This window comes from Scyliorhinus torazame, chromosome 19, assembly GCF_047496885.1.
Source record: "Scyliorhinus torazame isolate Kashiwa2021f chromosome 19, sScyTor2.1, whole genome shotgun sequence".
In the NCBI taxonomy this organism is placed as follows: Eukaryota; Metazoa; Chordata; class Chondrichthyes; order Carcharhiniformes; family Scyliorhinidae; genus Scyliorhinus; species Scyliorhinus torazame.
The window spans coordinates 85,524,695-85,550,578 of NC_092725.1; the positions used below are offsets into that span (position 1 = coordinate 85,524,695).

The window sequence follows — 25,884 nt, forward strand, 5'->3', positions numbered from 1 at the left end:
CCCGGGGCCTTCCCTGCCTGCATGCTCCTTAGTCCTTTAACCAGCTCCTCCAGCCCAATCGGTGTCCCCAGCCCAACCACCTGCTCCTCTCCACCCTCGGGAACCTCAGCCGATCTAGAAATTGGTGCATCCCCCCCTCCCCGTCGGGGGCTCAGACCTATACAGCTCCTCATAGAAGTCCCTGAATGCCTTGTTTATTCCCACCGCACTCCGCACCCTATTCCCCCCTTTATCCCTAACTCCACCAATCTTCCTCGCTGCCTCCCACTTCCGAAGCCGATGTGCCAGCATCCGACTCGCCTTCTCCCCATACTCATACGCCGCCCCCTGCGCTTTCCTCCACTGCGCCTCTGCTTTCCCAGTAGTCAGAAGTCGAATTCCGTCTGGAGGTTCCGTCGCTCCCTAAGTAGTCCCTCCTAGTGAGCCTCTGCATAGCTCCTGTCCATCCTTAATATAGCCCCCACCAGTCTCTCTCTTTCTCTCCTCTCTCTCTTCTCCCTATGGGCCCTAATGGAGATTAGCTCTTCCCTGACCACCGCCTTAAACGCCTCCCAGACTACCCCCACCTGCACCTCCCCATTGTCATTGGCCTCTAAGTATCTTTCGATACACCCCCGAATCTGCCCGCACACCTCCTCATCCACCAACAGTCCCACATCGAGGTGCCACAGCGGGCGCTGGTCCCTCTCCTCCCCCAGCTCCAGCTCCACCCAATGCGGGCCACGATCTGAAATTGCTATGGCTGAATATTCCGTGCCCTCCACTCTTGGGATGAGCGCCCTACTCACGATGGAAACATTTCTATCCGGGAGTAGGCTCTATGGACGTGGGGAAAAAAGGAAAATTCCTTGGCCACCGGCCTGGCAAATCTCCATGGATCCACTCCCCCCAACTGGTCCATAAACCCCCTAAGCACCTTGGCCGCAGCCGGCCTCTTACCCGTCCTGGACCTAGACTGGTCCAGTGCTGGGTCCAGCACAGTGTTGAAGTCCCCACCCACATTATCAGGCTCCCTGCCTCCAAATCCGGAATCGGACCCAACATGCACTTCATAAATCCGGCATCATCCCAATTCGGGGCATATACGTTCACCAATACCACCCGCACCCTCTGCACCCTACCACTCACCATCACGTATCGACCTCTATTATCTGCCACAATGTTCAGTGCCTTAAACGACACCCACCAGAATCGCCGCCCCTCTATTCTTCACGTCCAACCCCGAGTGAAAGACCTGCCCTACCCACCCCTTTCTCAGCCTAACCTGATCTGCCACCTTCAAATGCGTCTCCTGGAGCATTTGCCTTCAGTCCCTCTAGGTGCGCGAACACTTGGGCCCTCTTGACCGGCCCGTTCAGGCCCCTCACATTCCAAGTTGTCAGCCCCACCCCCCGGACTAGCCATCTCCCTTTTTAGGCCAGCCACGTGCCTGCGTCTCCATTCCCCCAGGCAGCGGACCCCCGCCCCGACTCCCTCTCCTAGCTCCAGCTCCCCTTTGGCCAATGCAGCAGCAATCCAGTTCCCTCTCTTCCCCCCCCCCCCCAACTAGATCCTCCTCCAGCCATTTTGCTCCCCCTCTGGCACTCCCGTAAGTCAGCTGACTCCTGCTGTCAGTCCAGAATTATTATTATTTTTTTAAAAATATTTTATTGAAATTTTTTGGTCAACCATCACAGTACATTGTGTATCCTTTACACAATAATATAACCGTATAAATAACAATGACCTGTTTTATAAACAAAAAATAAATAGTATATAACAAAAACTAAAACTAAAACTAAATGGCAACTGCCTTGTCTCAGATAAACACTCTCCAAAAATATGTTTTAACAGTCCAATATACAATTATTTATAGCAACGACCTATACATATTATACATATATATTAACAACCCTGAGAGTCCTTCTGGTTCCTCTCCCCCCCCCCCCCCCCCCCCTGGGCTGCTGCTGCTGCCTTCTTCTTTTCCATTCCCTCTATCTTTCTGTGAGGTATTCGACGAACGGTTGCCACCGCCTGGTGAACCCTTGAGCCGATCCCCTTAGGACGAACTTAATCCATTCCAGCTTTATAAACCCTGCCATGTCATTTATCCAGGTCTCCACACCCAGGGGCTTGGCTTCCTTCCACATCAACAGTATCCTGCGCCGGGCTACTAGGGATGCAAAGGCCAAAACATCGGCCTCTCTCGCCTCCTGTACTCCCGGCTCTTGTGCAACCCCAAATATAGCCAACCCCCAGCTTGGTTCGACCTGGACCCCCACTACTTTCGAAAGCACCTTTGTCACCCCCACGCAGAACCCCTGTAGTGCCGGACATGACCAGAACATGTGGGTGTGATTCGCTGGGCTTCTCGAGCATCTCGCACACCTATCCTCTACCCCAAAAAATTTACTGAGCCGTGCTCCAGTCATATGCGCCCTGTGTAACACCTTAAATTGAATCAGGCTTAGCCTGGCACACGAGGGCGATGAGTTTACCCTACTTAGGGCATCCGCCCACAGCCCCTCCTCAATCTCCTCCCCCAGCTCTTCTTCCCATTTCCCTTTCAGCTCATCTACCATAATCACCCCCTCGTCCCTCATTTCCCTATATATATCTGACACCTTACCGTCCCCCACCCATGTCTTTGAGATCACTCTGTCCTGCACCTCATTCGTCGGGAGCTGCGGGAATTTCCTCACCTGTTGCCTCGCAAAAGCCCTCAGTTGCATATACCGGAATGCATTCCCTTGGGGCAACCCATATTTCTCGGTCAGCGCTCCCAGACTTGCGAACTTCCCATCCACAAACAGATCCTCAATTGGTGGGCCAGCAACCTGCTCGCCTTCTCCCCATATTCGTACTGTACACCCTGTGCCTTCCTCCACTGTGCCTCTGCAGTACCCGTTGTCAGCAGGTTAAATTCTACGTGTAGCCTTTGCCTTTCCCTGTACAGTCCCTCCTCCGGTGCCTCCGCATATTGCCTGTCCACCCTCAGAAGTTCTTGCAGCAACCACTCCCGTTCCCTACTCTCCTGCTTTCCTTTATGTGCCCTTATTGATATCAGCTCCCCTCTAACCACTGCCTTCAGCGCCTCCCAGACCACTCCCACCTGGACCTCCCCATTATCATTAAGTTCCAAGTACTTTTCAATGCACCCCCTCACCCTTAGACACACCCCCTCATCTGCCATTAGTCCCATATCCATTCTCCAGGGTGGGCGCCCTTCTGTTTCCTCCCCTATCTCCAAGTCCACCCAATGTGGAGCGTGATCCGAAATGGCTATAGCCGTATACTCCGTTCCCCTCACCTTCGGGATCAACGCCCTTCCCAAAACAAAAAAGTCTATTCGCGAATAGACTTTGTGGACATAGGAGAAAAACGAAAACTCCTTACTCCTAGGTCTGCTAAATCTCCACGGGTCTACACCTCCCATCTGCTCCATAAAATCTTTAAGCACCTTGGCTGCTGCCGGCCTCCTTCCAGTCCTGGACCTCGACCTGTCCAGCCCTGGTTCCAACACCGTATTGAAATCTCCCCCCATTACCAACTTTCCCACCTCTAGGTCCGGGATGCGTCCTAGCATACGCCTCATAAAATTGGCATCATCCCAGTTCGGAGCATATACGTTTACCAAAACCACCGTCTCCCCCTGTAGTTTGCCACTCACCATCACGTATCTGCCCCCGCTATCCGCCACTATAGTCTTTGCCTCAAACATTACCCGCTTCCCCACTAATATAGCCACCCCCCTGTTTATCGCATCTAGCCCCGAATGGAACACCTGCCCCACCCAACCTTTGCGTAGTCTCACCTGGTCTATCAGTTTCAAGTGCGTTTCCTGTAACATAACCACGTCTGCCTTAAGTTTCTTAAGGTGTGCGAGTACCCGTGCCCGCTTTATCAGCCCGTTCAGCCCTCTCACGTTCCACGTGATCAGCCGGGTTGGGGGGGCTTTTTAGCCCCCCCCCCCTTGTCGATTAGCCATCCCCTTTTTCCAGCTCCTCACCCGGTTCCCACGCAGCTGTGTCCCCCCAGGCGGTGCCCCCCCGCCCATCCCACCCCATACCAGCTCCCCCCTCTCCCCAGCAGCAGCAGCCCAATAGTTCCCCCCTCCCACCCCCCCCGCTAGATTCCCCACTAGCGGAGTTACACCCCCCATGTTGCTCCCAGAAGTCAGCAAACTCTGGCCGACCTCGGCTTCCCCCCGTGGCCTCGGCTCGCACCGTGCAACGCCCCCTCCTTCCTGCTTCCCTATTCCCGCCATGATTATCATAGCGCGGGATCCGAGCCCGCGATTCCCCCTTGGCCCCGCCCCCAATGGTCAACGCCCCATCTCTTCCACCTCCTTTCCTCCCCCCACCACCTCCTGTGGAAGAGAGAAAAGTTACCACATCGCAGGATTAATAACATAAAACTCCTCTTTCCCCCCTTTTTACCCCCCTCTTCGCCCCCTCATACTCGCCCCACCACTCTGTTTCAAACGTTCTTTTTTTTTTTTAAAAAACCCGCTCATTCCAATTTTTCTTCCACAATAAAAGTCCACACCTCATCCGCCGTCTCAAAGTAGTGGTGCCTCCCTTGATATGTGACCCACAGTCTTGCCGGTTGCAGCATTCCGAATTTTATCTTCTTTTTGTGAAGCACCGCCTTGGCCCGATTAAAGCTCGCCCTCCTTCTCGCCACCTCCGCACTCCAGTCTTGGTATACGCGGATCACCGCGTTCTCCCACTTACTGCTCCGAGTTTTCTTTGCCCATCTAAGGACCATTTCTCTATCCTTAAAACGGAGGAATCTCACCACTATGGCTCTGGGAATTTCTCCTGCTCTCGGCCCTCGCGCCATCACTCGGTATGCTCCCTCCACCTCCAGCGGACCCGCCGGGGCCTCCGCTCCCATTAACGAGTGCAGCATCGTGCTCACATATGCCCCGACGTCCGCTCCCTCCGCACCTTCAGGAAGACCAAGAATCCTTAGGTTGTTCCTCCTCGCGTTGTTCTCCAGCGCCTCCAGCCTTTCCACACATCGTTTATGGTGTGCCTCGTGCATCTCCGTCTTCACCACCAGGCCCTGTATGTCGTCCTCATTCTCGGCAGCCTTTGCCTTCACGACCCGAAGCTCTCGCTCCTGGGTCTTTTGCTCCTCCTTTAGCCCTTCGATCGCCTGTAATATCGGGGCCAACAGCTCCTTCTTCATTTCCTTTTTGAGTTCTTCCACGCAGCGTTTCAAAAACTCGTGTTGTTCAGGGCCCCATATTAAACTGCCACCTTCTGACGCCATCTTGGTTTTTGCTTGCCTTCCTTGCCGTTGCTCTAAAGGATCCACCGCAATCCGGCCACCTTCCTCTCCTTTTTTCATCCCTATCCAGGGGGGATTCCCTTCTGGTTCACCGCACAGTACTTTTAGCCGTTAATAAGAGCCCCAACGGCAATTTTAAGAGCCCAAAAGTCCGTTCCACCGGGAGCTGCCGAAACGTGCGACTCAGCTGGTCATCGCCGCACCTGGAAGTCCAGTCCAGAATTATTAACTACCTCGAGTTTAGTGCTGGGCTATTTTCTGCCGATTTTTAAAAGCAATGAAGTACACGGAGCTAGAATTAGGTGATAATTAATCAGAATTGCTCAGTGGAGCCACAGATTCTGAAGGACCATCCCTGCCCCATCCCATCCTAACCCCATTTTCAATACTTCAGAATGTTTCACTGATTCCTGCTGCAAATGAACATGGACAACACTTTAGACAGTAGATTTGTCTTTTACATCATTCCAATATGATGCAGAAATAGTGCAAGCCCTCACAGTCTCCTTCTTGGCCAAATCAAGTGAACCTCCGTCAAAATGCAATTCATTTGTCTTGCCATGTGTGTACTTGATGCAAGATATGAGAAATGAAACTATGAAACTCCCGCATACGGATGGTGGAGTAATATAGAAGAACAACTGCACACACAGCTGGCAAGCCTCAACGGAAAACATAAGCACTGTGGGAAAGTGCAGTTAGGGTGCTCTTTTTATGTTCTCTTTGCAGGACCCTGACGACCTTCCCAGCATTTAAACAAAGAGAAGACAGCCCAGAACACAAGAGGCACACAGTAGTACAAATCAATCAGTTCCTGCACGAGACGCTGCAAATCTCTGGAGCATCATTCAGGTTGGTAACCTCTGGGGCTAGAGTGGAGAATTGCACAGAAATCCTCTGATGAATTCTTAGAGAATCTGACTACTCGGTTATTCAAATTCCAAATAACTTATGGCCCAGCATGGCAGGCAGAAAATGCAGTTCATTCTGCAGCACTGCACATGATTTTGGTTAGGGCTCCTAAAGTAATTGTACAGGGGGTTTGCCTGAAATAAAAACAGAAAGTGCCGGAAAAACTCAGCAGGTGTGGCAGCATCCGTGGAGAGAGAAACAGAGTTAACATTATGACTCCACTTCAGAACTGAACAGATGTGGGAAAGTGATGGGTTTTATGTTGTTCAAAGAAGGATGTCAGGTGGAAGAAAAAGGAAGGTCAGGGATAGGTTAGAGGGCGGAGAGGTTAAAATGTCATTGAGCAAAAGGCAAAGAGAGTGGCAATGGTAAAGAAACAAAATATTTGTCCAAAGTAAGTGTTAATAGCAGAATAAAAGGTCAGCTCTGTCTGAAAACAAAAACATGGGGAAAGGGAACTCAAAATGGAGGACAGAGTTCATGGTCTGAAGTTGTTGCACTCAATGTCGAGTCCACAAGACTGTAAAGTACCTAAATCAGAGGATGAGGTGTTGTTCCTCCAGTTTGCGTTGGGCTTCACTGGAACATTGCAGGAGGCAGTGGACAAAAATGTGAGCACAAGAGCAAGATGGAGAACTAAAATGGCAAGCGTCTGGAAGGTCAGGGTCAAGCTTGCAGACTGAGCTGAGGTGTTCTGTAAAGCGGGCACCCGGTCAGTGTTTGGTCTCCCCAGTGAAGGGGAGACCACATTGTGAGCAGTGAATGCATTAGACTAACTTGAACACCGTTAATGTGTCTGCTTCCACAATCTCCCCTGGCAGTGCGTTCCAGGCACTCACCACCCTCTGCATAAAAAACTGCCTCGCACATCTCCTCTAAACTTTGCCGCACGGACCTTAAACCAATGCCTCCTGGTGACTGATCCTTCCACCCTGGGAAAGAGTGCCTGGCCATCTACTCTATCCATGCCCCTCATAGTCTTGTAGACAAGTGGTGGAGTTGTTGGAAATGGCAGAGGATGATCCTTTGAATATGGAATCTGGTGGGGTGGAAAATGAGAAGGTAAACTCTATCGAGGTTCTGGAGGGAGGGGAAGCGGGGAGGACAGAAGTGCGGGAAATGGGTCTGGTATGGTTGAGGGTCCTATTGGGGGCGGGGAGGGGGTGATTCCTCGCTTCAGGAAAAAGCCAGACATATCGAAGTGCCATCGTGGAAAGTAGCATCATCAGAACAGATGCAGCAGAGATAAAGTGGGAGAATGGTTCTGGTTGTTAAAAGGAAGCAGGGTGTAAGAAATTATAGTCAATGTAGCTGTGAAGGCAGTGGGCTTATAATGATTATTAGTTATCCATCCCCAGAAATGGAGACGGAGAGGTCAAGGAAGGGAAGGGAAATGTCAGAGATGGACCATATAGAAGTGAGATACGGGTGGAAATTGAAAGCAAAATTGTTTAATTTTTATTACCGGATTAGAGCAGGGTGGGAACTCAAGTAGGACCAGAACAAGGAATGTTCCACATATCCCACAAAAAGACAGACATAACCGGAGCTCATGAGGGTATCCTTAGCCTTTATTTGGAGGAAGTGAGACAAGTTTACAGAAGAAATTATTCAATAAAATAACTAATTCAGCCAGAAGGAAGAGGGTGGTGGTGGATGGGGACTGTTCTGGCTTCCTCTCAAGGTGAGAGCCCTCAGACTGTCATGGTGAGAGGTGCGAGGGTGGCATGGTGGTGCAGTGGTTAGCACTGCTGCCTCACTGCGCTGAGATCCCCCGTTCACTGTCCGTATGGAGTTTGCACATTCTCCTTGTGTCTTGTGGGTCTCACCCCCACAACCCAAAGATGTGCAGGCTAGGTGGATCAGCCACGCTAAATTACCCTTAATTGGAAAAAAATAATAATTGGGTACTCTAAATTTAAAAAGAAATGGTGGGAGATGTGGCTATGATTTGCCTACCACACAACTGAGCCAGCTACATAGGCTGTATGTCTCAAAGATTGGCTGATTGAATCAAACAACAAGTTCCTCCGGCTATTCGTTATAGTGCAAACTGTATTCAACCACCCTGTGCTTACAAAACCTAAAACAAAATGTTTGCGTTAGAGGTGATTCTGCGATTGGACAGCAATTGTGTTACTAGCTACACTAACAACCAATTTAAGATAATCAGTTGAGTTCGTAGCGTGGCTTATTTATGTTGGCTAGGAGCAACAGACATTCATAGATAATGACCCATTGGAATAGGTTCAAGCCTTGCACCTTTTTTTTTGAATTATGCAGCTGCATCGGGAACCTATAGTTCGCTGTTGCTGTCTCTGTTGCTTTATTAATCAGATTCAATTTGCCAATCAATCTGCACTCCCTTTTCTTCAGTGGTATAAATTGCTGTGATTATTTTAAAATTTGGTATTCTTGCATCTGTCCTGCTGAGTGGCGGACAAAAAGCTTCAGCAATATGTTTCTTCTTTCAGCAATATTCAAGGTCTGTACTACCAAGTGATTGTTTGTACTGAACACTGTGCAATCATCAACAACATTCCCATTTCCAACTTAAACTTACTCGTTGGAGTTTAGAAGGATGAGGGGGATCTTATTGAAACTTACAGGATACGGAGAGAGTGGATGTGGAGAGAATGTTTCCACTAGTAGGAAAAACTAGAACCCGAGGGCACAGCCTCAGACTGAAGGGATGATCCCTTAAAACTGAGATAAGGAGAAATTTTTTTCAGCCATAGGGTGGTGAGTTTGTGGAACTCTTTGCTGCAGAATGCTGCGGAGGCCAAATCACTGAGTGTCTTTAAGACAGAGATAGATAGATTCTTGATTAATAGGGGGATCAGGAGTTAGGGGGAGAAGGCAGGAGAATGGGAATGAGAAACATATCAGCATGATTGAATGGCGGAGCAGACTCGATGGGCCGGATGACCTAATTCTGCTCCTATGTCTTATGGTCTTAAACTATAGAGGGAAGGCAATCAATGAGGTGACTCTTTCCCCACCCCCCCCCCTGCAATACTACAGCTGGGGTGTTGTCATGTTGTCAGGGTCTTTGTTGTATCCATGGCACTCAGCCATTTGTTGGTATCATATGGAGTCAATCAAATTGGCTGAAGACTGGTATCTATGATGATGGGGATCTCAAGAAGAGGCTGAGATAAATCATCCACTCTGGCTGAAGAAAGTTGCAAATGTTTCAGCTTTGCTTCTTGCACTGATGTGCTGAGCTCCTCCATCATTGAAATGGGGATATTCATGGAGCCTTCTCATTCTATTTATTGGTTACCTGCCACTATTTATGATGGGATATAGTAGACTACCAAGTTTTAATCTGATCCATTGGTTGTGGGATCCCTTAGCTTCTGCTATTACCCGTGTTGTAGCTTCACCAGGTAGGCACCTCATTGGTAGGTAACCCTGGTGGTGCTCTTGGCATGCTGTTCCACAGGTGGCAATCTTCAGGAGGTTTCTTTGCTCATGTATCACTGAACGCTGTGAGGCTTTGTGGGGTTTGGAATCAATGTCAAAGACTCCCGGAGCCACTCACTCTCTTGACAAAACCACTATGCCACCACCTCTGCTGGATCATTCCTGCTGGTGGGTCATGCTATACCAGGGATGTCCCTCCTCCCATCAAAAGCCTAGAATAGGATCTCCAAAAGTGGCATCAGAAAACCTCAACGTCCAATCCAAAACTTTTGCAACCATTTTTTTTCTTTTCTCCTCCTGTCTGATGAGGTTGACACGGTCTTTTAAGCGACATGACAGACTGCCGCCGCCCCCTCCTCCCAACAGAGGTTCAGCCAATAAACTACAAGGTTGGCAGTGGCTACCTGCACGTTCATGTTTGGGCGCGATTGATTTTCTAGACTTTGCTCTTTACTTGCTTGTAGTAGTCCTGAATTACAGTCAGCTATGACCTGATTGTCTGTGTTATCTGCATATATTTTTTCCCCAATAGGAAAACATCACAAAGTGCTCCACTGAGCTCGTCTCATTTCCCTGATCCAGAGAAAGAGCTTTGGTCTCATTGCTGGTTCTAGTTTGTTGAGTCAATCAGTTCGCCCCTCATCACATTCCTGTACGTGCATATTACACCAATTCTATTGCTAACTTGTCCAGATTTTAGTTCAGCAAATGCAAAGAAATGAAGAGAGAGGCTCTGCAACCAGGACCTGCCAATGAGTTTGAACTTTATCATTTGAATTTTTCCTCCACAGTAAGGGCTCTCCAGAGGGAAAACGCCAACTAGACCTCAGTCATGTGTATGCATATATCAACAAGAAAAATAAAAGGTTCACCAGGCTGACAATGTTAATGATTTATACATTTTTAAACAGCATATTCTGCTGCAAGACTCTCAAATAAAGGCACCACATTCACTTTCTCCTGTTACTTCAAAATAAATTTGACGGCAATCCAAGTCGAGCAAAGGCTGAATCAGATTGCTACGCTCGGAGAAAGGCACTGAAACAGACATTGAAGGGAACAAATCTAACCCTTGGGGATGGATTGGAAAGTTGGGATGAATATCACAGATCACTATTACACGCCTGTAACACAGCAATCAAAAAAGGCAGACTGGGCAAGGAATTAAAATATGGAGGACTTTCGTTTTTTAACCAAAAAGCAAAAACAACATAAATATACTGAATGGGACTAAGTGAAAATACAGCTGTTTCCCAGATTCCTTCTGCATATTTCCCGAACTGTAGATCCCAAACCACAGCCATATTGTGTGGTTAGGTCCCGAGAGGTCACCGATTGATGTGAGGAGATCTCTACTTAAGCTAAGCACTTTGAATAAACAGTACCTCGCCGAATATCTCAGAGATGCCAGCAACCTCTGCAAGGCGGCTTGGACAGCCCCAGGCAGGAGCATTACTAACTCCAAGTGTTCTTTAACGTGCTGCCAAATTTACAACCACCAATGCCACGTTCTCAGTCATCAGTATAGTTATGCAAAGTGATTGAGGAGGACGGAAAAAGATGATAAATTGCAAAAAGGGACGGTGGGAGGTTATAAAAAAATGCACACAAATGTGTTCCTGAGACCTGCTTCAACTGATGTGTACAGATAATGACTGCTCTGGTAATCAGGGGTGGGGGGAAATCATGTTTCCATGGCAATTTCTGCAGACTATACATAAATAAAAGTTAGGTGATCTTTAGGAAGTCTGATTATGGATGACATGTAACTCCTCCTGCCCCCATTTAGTAGAATCATAGAATGCTTATAGTGCTGTAGACAGCCATTCGGCCAATCGAGTCTGCACAGACCATTTGTTTTCAGCATTTTGATAATCTGCCTACAACCACCAATTTTCCTATTTATTTTGCCTTAATTGGCATATAATCCAGTTGGGCTGCTGTAGGCCGGGGTGGTGGGCCTAGATTAGGGTGCTCCTTTGGAGAGTCAGTGCAGACTTGATTGCCTGAATGGCCTCCTTCTGCACTGTAGGATTCTATTAAATCAGCTGGAAAGTACTAAAGAATCCAGAACAACGTCCCATTCATCAACCCCCCCTCTCACCCCCAATCAAACAGTGCTCACCCCATCACGCACCTTGGACAGCACTGGGGTATTAGCACTGTCAGTGGTGTGAGGCTGTGCAGTTTTGGAAGCGGATAGCTCCAGGCAATCTAAAACCCCACGGCAATCTACAACCCACAAGTTGTTACCTCAGTCTCAGCCTGTTCATTCAAAGAATTGCAAGTAATTTGATTTAAACGTGTTGGCCACGTGATATTTAATAATTGCAGATACGAAAAATTACATTTCTCCTGTGAAACAGAGCTGGAAATAGCAGAATTAACACAAGCTTTGGAACATTCAGACTTCCCAGGATACAGCAGCTAGTACCATAAAAATGGGGCATGGCTTGGCCTCTCGCACTGTGCTGAGGCCTGCCTGGTTTTTGAAGATGGAGGCTTCGAAGATTGACCTTACAAAATGTTGGCAAGCAGCTATGTATTTTTTTCTGTGATTCATGTCGATTGACACTGTTCCAATGGCAATTCTCTCAGGTGTAGAACAAAACTGCTGTATGTCAATGGTTTCGGTACTGATACACATCTAACTGCAAAATTACATATACCAAGGATGGGATTGCGTGATTCCAGCATTCTTTTAAACCAATCCAATAATTGAATCATTGGCCCTTCAGTCAACCACATTAAAGTTGCAAATAATCAGATCCCAAATTCTACTGCCTCTTCAACCACCTTCCTCAGTGGCGGGGATACTCAGTATTGTGATTTCTGATTATTTCGGTCACAAAAATTATCGTTCACCAAAATAAGGTTTAGGTTTATGATGATCAACCACGGGACACTGGAAATTTCCCACAGCAAATACGCTACAATTTTTAGTAGCAAGGAAATCTGGATGGGGGGTTCAGCTCACTGAACTGATTAATAATGGGAGAATTGTTTGAAGTGTCAAATAGGGGCGGATGTAGAACAAACAAAAGGGAGTTGCTATCCCCTGAGAAAATGATGGCACATGAAATAATTGATTGGCATTGGAAAGTTGTTTTAGTTTAACTAAGATAGAAGGAAAAGTAGAATGCGAATAACATTGACTCTTGGCTACAAGTGTCAAGCCTCAAATTCTGGCAATAACAGTAGATGATTAGCAAGCAAGAGTGCAAGCGCCTGTCAGGTATCTCAAATATTCTTGTAGTAAACATTGGAAAATGCACTCACAGCCATGCACTGTGCAACATCATAGGAGACCTACTAATGTCACATCACACCATACACTACAATAATGGTATAATGTTTTTGTATTTTTCCACTTATCTATTATCTATCCATTGAAATGGTACATTAAACATTTAATTGCAGATGTTACGCTGCTACAGATGTAAAACAATCTTAAAATAATGACAGAGAGAAACGAGAAAAAAGCCAGTTACAGGATGTGGCGGATTTGGCGCCAATGCTGATGAAAACCCTACAATTTGCTAAATTCCCTGATCATAGAAGAATTAAACTGCAAGTGACCAGAGTTTTATTTACCAACAACAATTCGCACCTCAGCATTATGCATTACATGGGATACAATTAGTGCCCATTTTGAAGTGGATACAATTCAATTTAGCAACAATACCACAAAGGCTTCTAGTAATATAATTAACATACAAGTGCACATGAATACACTATACTCCAGGATCATACATTATTAAGCAAACCATTTTTACAATGCCTCCTGAATTGCAATACGAAACTGATGAGTGCATTCTAATCTGTAAAATTCCCTGGTTTAAGCAATGACTAAACGGAGTGGTCTCAACCTGGTATTATCCCATGTGAAATGAATGGTTTGCATGGGTATTAAAAATACCACCAACTGGAAGATCTGGAGATTTGAACCTTCACTTTCCAATATATTATCAATGGTTTTGCCACCCAAGTATTTTGCCAAGTGGGAATTCAAAAAACAACATTTGTCCACAAATAGATTTATTTATTTATTTTTTAAATTTAGAGTACCCAATTATTATTTTTTTCAATTCAGGGGCAATTTAGCATGGCCAATCCACCTGACCTGCACATCTTTGGGTTGTAGGGGTGAAACCCATGCAGATACGGGGAGAATGTGCAAACTCCACACGGACAGTGACCCAGGGTTGGGATTCGAACCCGGGTCCTCAGCACCTTAGTCCCAGTGCTAACCACTGCGCCACGTGCTGCCCACATACAGATTTATTTATGAAATAATCTATTTTATATCTGGGTGCAGTAAGGAAAACACAAATTATTTCTTTACGTAAATAATTTCAAAACTATTGCAAACTTCTTTTCAAATTCCATCATTCGAAACATGCACATCTCCACCAACTTCCGTGCCTTAAACAACATAGGGCCTGATTCCCCGGAAAGTGTCGTAGCGAGCAGGAATTGCCGCGCGCTTCCCGCCACTCGGCCCAGCTAGGCCGGCAATGCTATTCAACGTTATTTGGTCCACTTAACAAGACCTCATGGGCTTTCCGCCCTAAATGAAGGCTCGCCAGCTGATTCGCCGGGACAGCGCTCGCCAGCCCCCACTAACTGCTCAGCCAACCCCAGCCAGCTTGCAACAATGGCGCCAAGGGGACCAGCCGCAAGTCTCGGGGAAGCTGACCTGGAGAGGCTCTTGGACGCGGTGGAGGCCAGGAGGATTGTCCTGTGCCCCCGAGGGTCCCCGGAGCCACAAGACATCCAGTGCTGCCTGGGACGAGGTGGAGGCAGCCGTCAGCTTGGGGAGTCCGACCAGGAGGACTGGCTTTCAGTGCAAGAAGAAGGTCAATGACTTACATCAGGCAGCATGAGTGAGTAGACACCAATGTCCCCACCACTCACTCTCTTCTCCACCCCCCCCCCCCAATCCCCCCGCCATAGGGGCGTCCATCCCTAATTATTCAACTCCCTCAACCCTTCCTCCACCCCCTTTCCCCTTCAATCCCCCAACCCTTCCTTCCCACACACCCCTCCCCCACCACTGTCAACCACGCATGTGGCTCTCTCTAACAATGCCCTCTCTGGTGGCCCGGAGATGGATTTTGCTGGGATGGAGGGACTCGGAGTCTCCAAAGTCAGGAGTGTGGATCAGCGACATGGCAGGGTATCTCAGGCTGGAAAAGATTAAGTTTGCCTTGAGAGGTTCAGGGGTTTGCTCGGAGGTAACAGCCGTTCATCGACTCCTTCAAGGAAAATTGAACGTCAGCAGCAGCGGGGGGAGGGGGGGGGGATGGGACGCACGGTAGTGTAAGACAAGGCCAGGGAACTTAATATACGGGCAATTAGGAAATAGAACGGGGGTATCGGGATGTTATTTGCGTGTGTCGGCCCATGCGGTTCTTTAAGAAATGTTAAAGGGTTTAAACTGTGAAAATTACAAATGCTTCAATAAAATATTTTCTAAAAAAAAACAATGCCCTCGCTGTGTCTCCTCAGGAAAAGCTCTCCTACAATCAGCGGGAGAGGGCCCAAACTGGCGGTGGGGTGCCGGATATCAGAATCCTCACCTCCTTTGAGGAGCGTGCCCTGGAGGTGACCGGTGTGGTCGAGGACAAGGCAGTCACCAATGCAGAGGCTGGCGGATGCTGAAGAGGTGAGGAACCCACGGGCTCCATCTGGAGGACCTGTCAAAGGTTATTATTGCCTTACTGACTGACCCATCCCTCCCACTGACCACATGTCCATTCTACCGCAGGTTCTCCAGCCGACAGAGCCAGCCCATCCCGGGTGGCCCCCTGGCTCCGAGGAGAACTCTGCGGATGGGAGCTTCAGGGATGCAACTGTTATAGTCGCTGTGCAACTGTCATTCCCACTCTCCACCAGTGCAGATACACACACCTCGGTGAGAGATTAGGCGTCTGGAGCACAATCTGGTGAGTACCATCCCACTGATGATGTACATCAGGTGGAGGCAGGAGCCCCCAGGCAAAACAGCAGTCGGAGGGCTGCTGGGGCCCAGGACTCAGCTGGGTTCAGCCTGATGTTGAACCTCTGGAAGTGGGTTACCCGGAGCTGATGGAGACAATAGGGTGCGGCCGGGTCATTCAGAGGGAGATGGCAACGTTGCTCCAGCAGATTCATAGCAGCTCGGAGGAGACCCAGAGGCTACGGGCGCAGGAGATGGTGGCAGCAATGAGTGGCACCGAGGCCAACACATCTAGGGTGGCGACGGCAGTAGAGAGCCTGGTGCACATCGTCGGCACCATGAGTGAAGGTGTCCAAGGAATTGTGCAGTCGGTGACGGCCTTGACCGAAGGTCTCAGAAGACTGTCTGCCTCACCTGGGGATGTCACCCATTACCAGGCCGACCGTGATCTGCTGGACATGTCCCACTCTCATACGGGCATGGCTTAAGTGCTGTGGAGCTTGTCCCAGTCACAGGTGGGCATTGCCGAGACACTGCATAGTGTGGACCGGTCACTGGGGGATGTGTCCCAGTCACAGGAGCATCATCAAGGGCGTCAACACCATGCTGCAGACATTAGGGAACCATCAGGGCTGGCAGATCCACATGATGCAGGAACAGCAGGGTCTAGAACCGGCTGCCCCTCTGCCCCAAGGTGAACCCCAGGGCCTTATGCGCATCAAACAGGAGGATGGGGTGCTGAGTGCCAACCAGGGCCCATCCCATGGAGTGGGGAAGGTGGGCACCAGCTCCGCACAGTTCCACCTCTCTGGTGAGGCCGCACCTCGCAGCCAGAACACAGGACAGGGCGGCATGGCTGTTCATGTGCCGTCGACAAGTGAATCAGGGGCCTTTCGACCCCCACCTCCCCATGGTACTCACCCACCCTCTGGCCATGTACATGCCCCGGGAGCTGTGTCCCATCCCCTGGATGTTCGGATTTTGGCTGCTGTCTGTGTGGCGTTGCCTCCGCACAGTGTCCAGGCATCAAGGTTTGATTGGGATGCTCGGCAATGACTCCCGCATGCTACATGGCCCAGTCACCCACGGGAATCCACTTGGCATCTGTGAAGTGCTCACGTAACCACGGTTGCCAATTCCGTACCAGCAATAGCCTTCAGCCGCGCGGCCAGAGAGCTCAGCAGTCAGTGGGGGTTACGGGTGGTTGTCGGGTGGACGGGAACATATGATCCAGGGTTGGCATGGTATACCGCGAGCAACTGCCCCCAGTTACCCCCCCCCCCATGCGCCACCCCCCCCCCCCCCCCCCCCCGCTCCCCAACCAAGCCCTGGGGTAGCAAGCCCAGCACCCTCAGGCTCTTTGCCCGTGAGCAAAGATGGCTACTCACCTTCTCGGCTTCCCACAGAGGCCCTTCCGCCAGGTTCAGGTCTTTGAAAAGGAGTACTAATCGGCGCAAGAGTGAGCGCTCGCTGGGGAGGCCGTTGGGTATGGGGATGTTCTCGTTAATTGAATGGAAATGGGGCTTAAGTGGTGATAATTGGTTTCTCGCCACGCTATGGCGAGATCCCAATTTCACCTAGGGGAGCGGGCCGGTTGCATCGCAAACTGTTTGGCGCCTGGCACGAATCTCGCTTTTGGCCTCTTTCATTATTCACTAGCCTCGTTGCTCTCTCGCTCAAGCGTAACGAGGCTGGAGAATTGCGCCCATACTTTCTGACTCATAATGGGTAATATCACAGAAAATCTGCTTGTACACATCCAGAACATAATTTTTATATATACACACACACATCCATAATTTTTATATATACACACACACACATCCATAATCATGAACCATTCCAAGCAAACTCTTTGTCACATCTAAACAAAATGCACAAAGAAACAGCCATTTATTTACAATGCATTAACAAGCTCTGCAAGAACAGAAAAAACTGAAGTTACAAAGCCACAATATGTGCAGCTTCTTCAGTAACTTGCTTGCAAACAAAGCCGGGGTCTTCAACCATAACCAGTAACTTTGCATGAACTCAGTTGGGATAATTTCAACATTTATTGCTGGGTGAAAATGAGTCATGTTGAATCGATAACCTTTTCCATACCTTGCCCAAACTTATTTTCCACAGGAGTTTTAATTAGTCGAGGGTGAAATAGCCTTACTGTTTATTTTACCAACCACCACGTGTTTCATCCCCAATGGTTTCTGCAACAAAAGTTACCTTAATTGAAATTTCAAATCCCTATATTAATTTTTCAGTACACAACATTTTGTTATGGTTGGTCACCTCATTGTGTAACCAATTGCGTTGTGACACAATTCTGACATAATGGGCAGCACAGTGGTTAGCACTGTTGCCTCACAGTGGCAGGGATCGGGTTCAATTCTGGCCTTGGGTGACTATGACGAGTTTGAACATTCTCCCAGTGTCTGCATGGGTTTCCTCCGGTGCTCCGGTTACCTCCCACAGTCCAAAGATGTGCAGGCGAGGTGGATTGGCCACACTAAATTGCCCCTTAGTATCCAAAGATGCACAGGTTAGGTGGGGTTGCGGGGATAGGGTGGGGTAGTGGGCCTAGGTAAGGTGCTGTTTCAGAGGTTTGACGCGGACTCGATGGACCAAATGGCCTCCTTCTGCACTGTAGGGATTCTTTGAGTTATGTTCGATGGATAATTCCATTTACAAAACATGAAGGTTAAACCAACATGACCCTGGCTCTTTATGGTTAAATGGCAGATTTTGCTCACCGGTCAGTGGACTTTGAGTTGCAGGTTGTTGTTGTCCAATTTAACACCGTTGTCTTATTGGCTGTCATTGTGTTGGTAAAAGGCATGGTCCTTCACCTGTGAAGGGGTATAAAATATAATGACTCAGTCAGGTTTGTGATTATTATGGTCATTATTAATAATCTTGTGATAAATATGATACAATTAATTGTGATAATGGAGTGGATGTAGGGTATTAGACACAATATAGATACGATTTCCCATATCCATTCCCTTTCCAACAATTCCAGTCTAGAAACGTGCCAGAGGCAGGGACAACCATCCATCCACCATTTCGGCAATGTGCTGTGTTCCTACATGTTGCCCGATTCTTCTGAGAGGTTACAGGCATATTTTACTGCTATGATGGTCATCGAATGGTAGGCAGCATTATGCTGCAATTAACACTTCTTACAGAGATGCATTATGTAAGGATCAAGAACCTCATTCCACAGTAAGAAGTCTCACAACACCAGGTTAAAGTCCAACAGGTTTGTTTGATGACTCACCTGATGAAGGAGCTACGCTCCGAAAGCTAGTGACTCCAACCAAACCTGTTGGACTTTAACCTGGTGCTGGTAGACTTCTTACTGTGCCCACCCCAGTCCAACGCCAGCATCTCCACCTCACTCCACAAAACAGGGAGTCCCCTGTTCCTATGTACTACGCTCTGAAACAGGTAGGCTCATAAAACTGATCGCTAAACACGAGCAAATTAACCCTTAGTTCCAGCAACTTACTGCCCTATAACCTGCATTCTGCCCTCTAACCTGCGAGACTATTCTGGCCTCTAACCTGCGTGCCTATTCTGGCCTCTAACCTGCGTGCCTACTCTGGCCTCTAACCTGCGTGCCTACTCTGGCCTCTAACCTGCGTGCCTCCTCTGGCCTCTAACCTGCGTGCCTCCTCTGGCCTCTAACCTGCGTGCCTACTCTGGCCTCTAACCTGCGTGCCTACTCTGGCCTCTAACCTGCGTGCCTACTCTGGCCTCTAACCTGCGTGCCTACTCTGGCCTCTAACCTGCGTGCCTACTCTGGCCTCTAACCTGCGTGCCTACTCTGGCCTCTAACCTGCGTGCCTACTCTGCCCTCTAACCTGCTTGCCTATTCTGGCCTCTAACCTAGCCAGCATGGCTACACTGAAGAACTGACTTAAAATGAAATTGTCTGCACAAAGAAGAATGAAGACTTCCCATTAGCTCAGTAAGTAAATTATATTTTCCATCCAACAAGCTACCAAGATTCTAGATACAATCCCTGGCAGATGCCAGATTAGTCTACCTCAACTGGAGGGAATGTTGGGCTCTAACATTGCCTACAACAGCAGCACTAAGATATGGAATACAACATCATTCAGGAATCTAACTCTGATTGCTATAAACTGGCCCCTTTCTGGAAACATAGGGCAAGATTAGGCATGATTGTGATAAGTTCACAAATGAGATTTTGAATGCAGATATTATTTCCACAGTCTTTCGTATTTTAAGCTATTAAAAGTGATTATAAACTTGGAAAGTAACTGGTAGGAATTAATCAGCCCAATAAGATGAAGAATCGAATTAGTATCAGGAAAACTAGCTAGGTGTTTTTTCTTTAACGTAGCTTCTTATACAGGGTGCTGAGCGTCCACAGACAGATCCATGTGAAAAGTGTAAGGTTAGAATCCGTGGAAAATTAGGATATGTACAGGAGCAAATTGTGGTGGGTTGTGACATGGGATGGCATAAGTTGGCATTTGGGGCAATGAAGGGCTGTAGGGGTTGGGCATAGGTTGGCATGGATAGAGCAAGAAGAGTGTTGGGCAGGGAGGAATGAGAGCTGTTGTTGAATTGCTTGTTTTCATAGTCCCGACAAAGCACCAATGCAACCTTTTGCCCAGCTATCCTTCACTTGTCCAATTTGGATGTCTTTCTGGGACCCTGCCACGACCCTTCACCTCCTCTCCTCCCCGCCCCGCCCAACCTAGCCAACTCACGCTGTTGCCCAAAAAATACTTTCTGAACAAATTATTTTCATCAGTTATCAGTAGTCATTGTTCAGGAAAAGAAAATCAACAAGACCAACAAAAATAAATAAGTGACTTTTAACATGATAAATCTTCAGAACTAGACTTAAAATGATCTCTCATTAAACATATAATTTTAACTCTACCCAGACAGTCATAAAGCCTCAGATAAAATAGGGCAGTTAAAAAACACCAATGATCAGACTATTGGCAATTGAGCTGTAGCGACCATCACTGTTCATTACACTGCATTGCCCCTCACCCCAGACTAACTGTTTTGTTTGACACGTTGGGCTGGATTTTGCTGACACAACCAGGTGCCAGGTGGAAGGGAAAGAGGCAGGGGGGATTGGAACCAATTGCAACCTCATTCCAGTCGGCCAGCGTTTTGACTGGTGCAGTTTACATTTCATGGAAGTTTGAAAACGGAGTCGACCATATCAGGTCTGATGGGTAGTGAAAGAAGTGGAAGCCTGTTTTTGAGTCTGTAATCTTTAGATGTATAAATTGTGGAATAAATATGTATAATGTATAAATGTATAAATCTAAAGGTGTATAAATTTGTTGGAAACTTCATACGTCATAAGATGCCGCATGATAACTTAAAGCATGCTTTAAATGTAGTGATTGGTTATGGGGCTTGACTTAAAAGATAAGTGGCTATTAAATGTACCAGCATTGTGAAAGTTTTCAGATGGATTAAAGTACATCATCCACTGGATAAAGTGAACTTCCACTTTCAACAGTACTGAGATTCAGAGGGGTCGGTGTGGAAGCGGGTGGAGGCAGCCTCATGTAGGGGCACAAGTTTAGGGGCGCTGTTATCGGCGCCTCTGCCATTCTCGCCAGGCTCGGTACTCCCAAGCCCGGTAGTAGTGGCTGCCCTGAGGGTGTGGGGACAGTGGTGGAAGCATATGGGGGTGGAGGGGGCGTCGGTATGGGCACCAATTTGGGGGGCTGGATGAGGGATTTTGGGGGATGCAGCAAGCTGGGATCGAGGGGTTTGGGGACTTGTTTATCGATAAGGGCTTTCCGTGTTTGGAGGAATTGGAGGAGTTTCAGCTACTTGATGGGAATGGATCCCGCTACTTCCAGGTGAGGGACTTCGTGCGGAGGCAGGTTTCGACCTTTCCGCACTTGCCGCCCCAGGGGATACAGGACAAGGTGGTGTTGAAAACGGGAGTGGGGGAGGGGAAGGTCTTGGAGATTTATAAAGAGCTTATGGAATGGGAGAGAGTCCCAATAGGGGAGGTGAAGCAAAAGTGAGAGGAAGAACTGGGCAGAGAATTAGAAGCAGGATTGAGGGAGAATGCCCCCGAGTAGAGTCAACTTGTCCTCGTTGTGTGCCAGGATCTGCCTGATACAATTCAAGGTGGTCCACAGGGCGCATATGGCTGTGGCCCGAATGAGCAGGTTCTTTGAAGGGGTGGAGGACAGATGTGGGCGGTGTGCGGGAGGGCCCGCAAATCATGTCCATATGTTTTGTGCATGTCCGAGGCGTAGGGGATTTTGGCAGGGATTTGCCGATGTCATGTTCACGGTATTTTTTTAAAAAATGTTTTTATTCTCCATTTTCACATTTTCCTTCAACATTTACACCCCACCCACAAACAGTAAACGGTAACAAATACAAAATCAATCCCCTTAACAATACCAACGATCCCATCCTCCCACCCACCACCCCAAACAACGGCCCACCTGTCAATATATGCATCCAATAAAATAAACCCTCCCACGGTAGCAACAAAAAAAAAACAAAGGAGAAAAAGAAAAAGGAATCCGGGACCGCCCATGGTCACCATTGACCTATAGAGTCCACTCCCCCTCCTCCCCCTACACTCAACCTCTGAAGGAGTACCGTACATGATTCCCAAGAGTTGTACCCCCCCCCCAGTCTCCAACTCCTCCTGTCCACTGCTTCTTGTAAAACTCCTCCCCCCAACCTCGGTTCCTTCCCCCCCCAACTTTCCACCCCGGCTAGACCACTCGGACCCTGTTCTGCCAGGCTCCGATGGCCGCAGCCCCTCCCCCTCACCTCACTCCCGTTCATTGGACGGCTTAAACCAGCCAGCGTGGAGGCCCCCGCCCGGGTCCCTTTCCCCCTTGCCCGGCCCTAGGAAAGCCCAGAGATGCCCTTTTAGCACACAAACCCCGCATATCCACCTACACCCCAAAGAGCCCTTATTTCGAGTGAAAGTCCCATCACTTCCCTTGTCCAAATATATGCAACATTGGCTCCTTTAGCCCATACACCCGCAAGCAGCGAAACAAAAAAAGAAGTACAGTCATGAGGTTACATCGGCACATGGCCATTTCTCAATTTCTCAGTTCTGCCACAGTCCTTCTGCCTTCGCACATTCCTCCGCTACTTCCGCCGTTCCAAAATAAAAGTCCCTGAGCTTGTAAGTCACCCTCAGCTTCGCTGGATATACAATGCCACACTGCACCTTGCTAATGTACAGTGCCCTCTTCACCCGGTTGAAGGCAGTCCGCCTCCTCGCCAGCTCCACCGTAAATTCCTGGTAGACACGTATACCAGCTCCAGCCCACTGCACCACCTGCTTGGCCCAGCTCAGGACCTTCTCCTTCACACTATACCTACGGAAGCACAGAGTCACTACCCTTGGCGGCTCACTCGTCTTTGGTACAGGCCTCCACGACCGATGAGCCGATCCAGTTCATATCAGGAGGGATACTCCCCCTCCCCCAATAGTTTCACCAGCATCATGGCAAAATACTCAGTCGGCCTCGGTCCTTCAACTCCTTCGGGCAGCCCCACAATCCTCAAATTCTGTCGCCTTGCTCTGTTTTCCAGGTCTTCCATTTTTCCTTGCAATCCTTGCTAATGTCCATCACCTTCCGCATCTCCTTCCCCATCGAGGCAAGTTGATCACCATGCTGCAATAATGTCTCCTCCACTTCCTTCAGCACCCCCCCTTGCTCTCGGACCTCCGCCACTGCGCTTGCCACCGCTGTCATAACCGGGGAAATCGCCTCCTCCACCAGCGCACTCAAAACCTCCCTCATCACCTTCCTCATTGTCTCCATGTATTTTGCAAACTGCCTTTCGAATTCCGCAGCCATCACCTTAGTTATTTCTTCAGCCGTAAGCAATGCGGCCTCCCCTGGTGCTCCAGCCTCCATTTTCCTTGGTGACCGTTCCACTCCCCGACGGACCTTCAGCTGTTTTCCTCACAGACGTTCTTTTGCTCACCCTCGACATCTTTCTTCACTGTGCCTTCACTCTGCCGCCTCCTCCCTGCTTTTGCCGCCTCCGTGGACCCTGGGACCGGGCTTAAAGCCCCGAAAATGCCGTTCCCGAACGGGAGCCCTCCATTGTGCGGCCGCCTCCCGCCTTCACCGGAAGTCCATGTCCACGGTATTGAAGGTACGGGTGGTTCTGAGTCCAAAGGTTGCGATTTTTGGTGTGTCGGAAGACCCAGGAGTCCAAGGGTGAGAGAGGTTGATGGTTTGGCCTTTACACCCTGGACGCCCGGAGACGGAGCTTATTGGCGTGGAGGGACTCGGAACCCCCAAAATCGGGGGTATGGGTTAGTGACATGGCAGGGTTTCTCAGGCTTAAGAAGATCAAGCCCTGAGGGTTTCGATGCTAGGGTATGCCCGGAGATGGCAGCCATTTATCGACTTCTTTGGGGAAAATTAAGTAGTCAGCAGGGAGGGGGGTCTCTGCACAGTTTCCAACTTCAAATCGAAATATTGCAATAGTTGCGGCTCACTGAACTGGATAATTTCCCAGGATTCTAATCTAATTCCTGGGTATCTAACCAACTGGCCCACCTCCCAAATTCGACCTGACCGCACTACGAACACCCCCCTGAACCCCCACTTCCCCTCCCGATGCCCCAACTACTCCCCAACCTCATTACGTCTCACCCCCCCAACTAAGATCCTGAACCCCCGACCTGACCTGCCCCTCATACCTTACCTACACAACCCCTAATCCCTTACCCAACTACCTAACCCACTCTACCCTCTTTCCCACTTACCTTATCCACCCTACCTCTTTACGCACTTACCTTCTATCTGTTGATACAACACCCTGGGCGTGGTCAATTCCAGCTCCACGTACCCTGCCCCGGAGTCACAACACAGGTGAATGAACTAATATTTTTTATATAAGTACCAGAAGTCTTTGGCCCTTAACTGCCTAATAATCACATTCACCAGGTTTGTAAATGTAAACACGATTACTGTTTATTTATAACAAATACGGTAATGAAATGTGCAGCAAATACAACTGGTTAACTATTAACTAATATCTATTCTCACTTTAACTTGCCCCCCACCAGATATAGGGTGAAAAGGGGTAAAAATCACAGGTGAATGAAATAGTCTTTGTTTCAGGTGCTTGTTCTGAGCACTCTTTTCTTCACAGCAAGCTTGCAGGTTAACATTTATGGTTTACAGTCTGTAGCGATCTTTTTTGTAGATTATTATTATTATAAATTAATTCACTCAGAGGCTCTGTAGTTTAAGAATGCAGTACTTGCAGCTTTTTTCTGGAGGGCCCCTTACTTCTGTTCAAACTTTGCTTTCAATTCATGGTTTGTATTCAGGCCTCTGTAGTTTCAGGAATACAGAACTTGCAGGCCTGAGAGAGAGAGAGAAAGAGAGATAGCACTCACAGCTGGCTTCCAGAGAGAGTTAGCAGGTGGAGCGTTAGAAGGGTCTGATCTCCTTCTTGCTCCAGAATCAAAACTGAAACTTTGGAACTCTGAGATCCCAGTCGCATAGGATCCAGTCACCACCCGTTATCGGGTAGAGCACAGCCTCTTGGGCCAGTTGATTTGGTCACCAGACAATCAATCAAACCCTATGGGCGAGATTCTCCACTCCCGTGCCGGTTGGGAGAATCGCCTGGGCCGCCAAAATTTCCCGGGACGCCTGTCCGACGCCCTCCCGCGATTCTCCCAAGCGGCGGGAACGGCCCCGTCGATTTCCGCGGGCCGCAGACCGGAGAATCGCCGGAGGCACCCAAAATGGCGATCCTCCGGCACCCCCGCTATTCTCAGGCCCGGATGGGCCGAACGGCCAGGCCAAAACGGCGGGTTCCCCCCGGCACCGTCCACACCTGCTCACTGCCGTCGGGAACAGCGCGGGAACGCTGGGGGAGCGGCCTGCGGGGGGGGGGGGGTCCTGTACCGGGGGGTACCTCAAATGTGGGATGGCCCGCGATCGATGCCCACCGATCGTCGGGCCGTCCTCTCTGAAGGAGGACCTCCTTCCTTCCGCAGCCCCGCAAGATCCGTCCGTCATCTTCTTGCGGGGCGGACTCGGAGAGGATGGCAACCGCGCATGATGCCAGTTATGCACCGCCGGCCGCGTCATGTATGCGCCGCCGCCTTTACGCGGCGACAAGACCTGGCCCCGATCCTAGCCCATTATCGGGCCCTGAATCGGTCGGGATAGGGGCTGTTTCGCGCCGTCGTGAACCTCGACGGCGTTCACGACGGCGTGGGCACTTTGGCGCGGGAGTGGAGAATCCCGCCCTATCTCTCTCACTGGTGCCGCAAAGTCTGCATCTACAGTTTAAAC

At 49.1% G+C, this 25,884-nt stretch overlaps 1 protein-coding gene across 2 annotated transcripts in view; it reads right to left on the reverse strand.

Moving 5' to 3' along the window:
• The window catches only part of LOC140396273 (DENN domain-containing protein 2A-like), a 149,949-nt gene that overhangs the window by 90,420 nt on the left and 33,645 nt on the right, over positions 1 to 25,884 (reverse strand). For both annotated transcript variants that reach the window (XM_072484662.1, XM_072484661.1), the window contains exon 2: positions 18,307 to 18,402. In XM_072484662.1, the coding sequence (XP_072340763.1) occupies positions 18,307 to 18,392 (86 nt within the window). In that variant the 5' untranslated portion in view covers positions 18,393 to 18,402. The remainder of the gene's footprint in view (positions 1 to 18,306; positions 18,403 to 25,884) is intronic.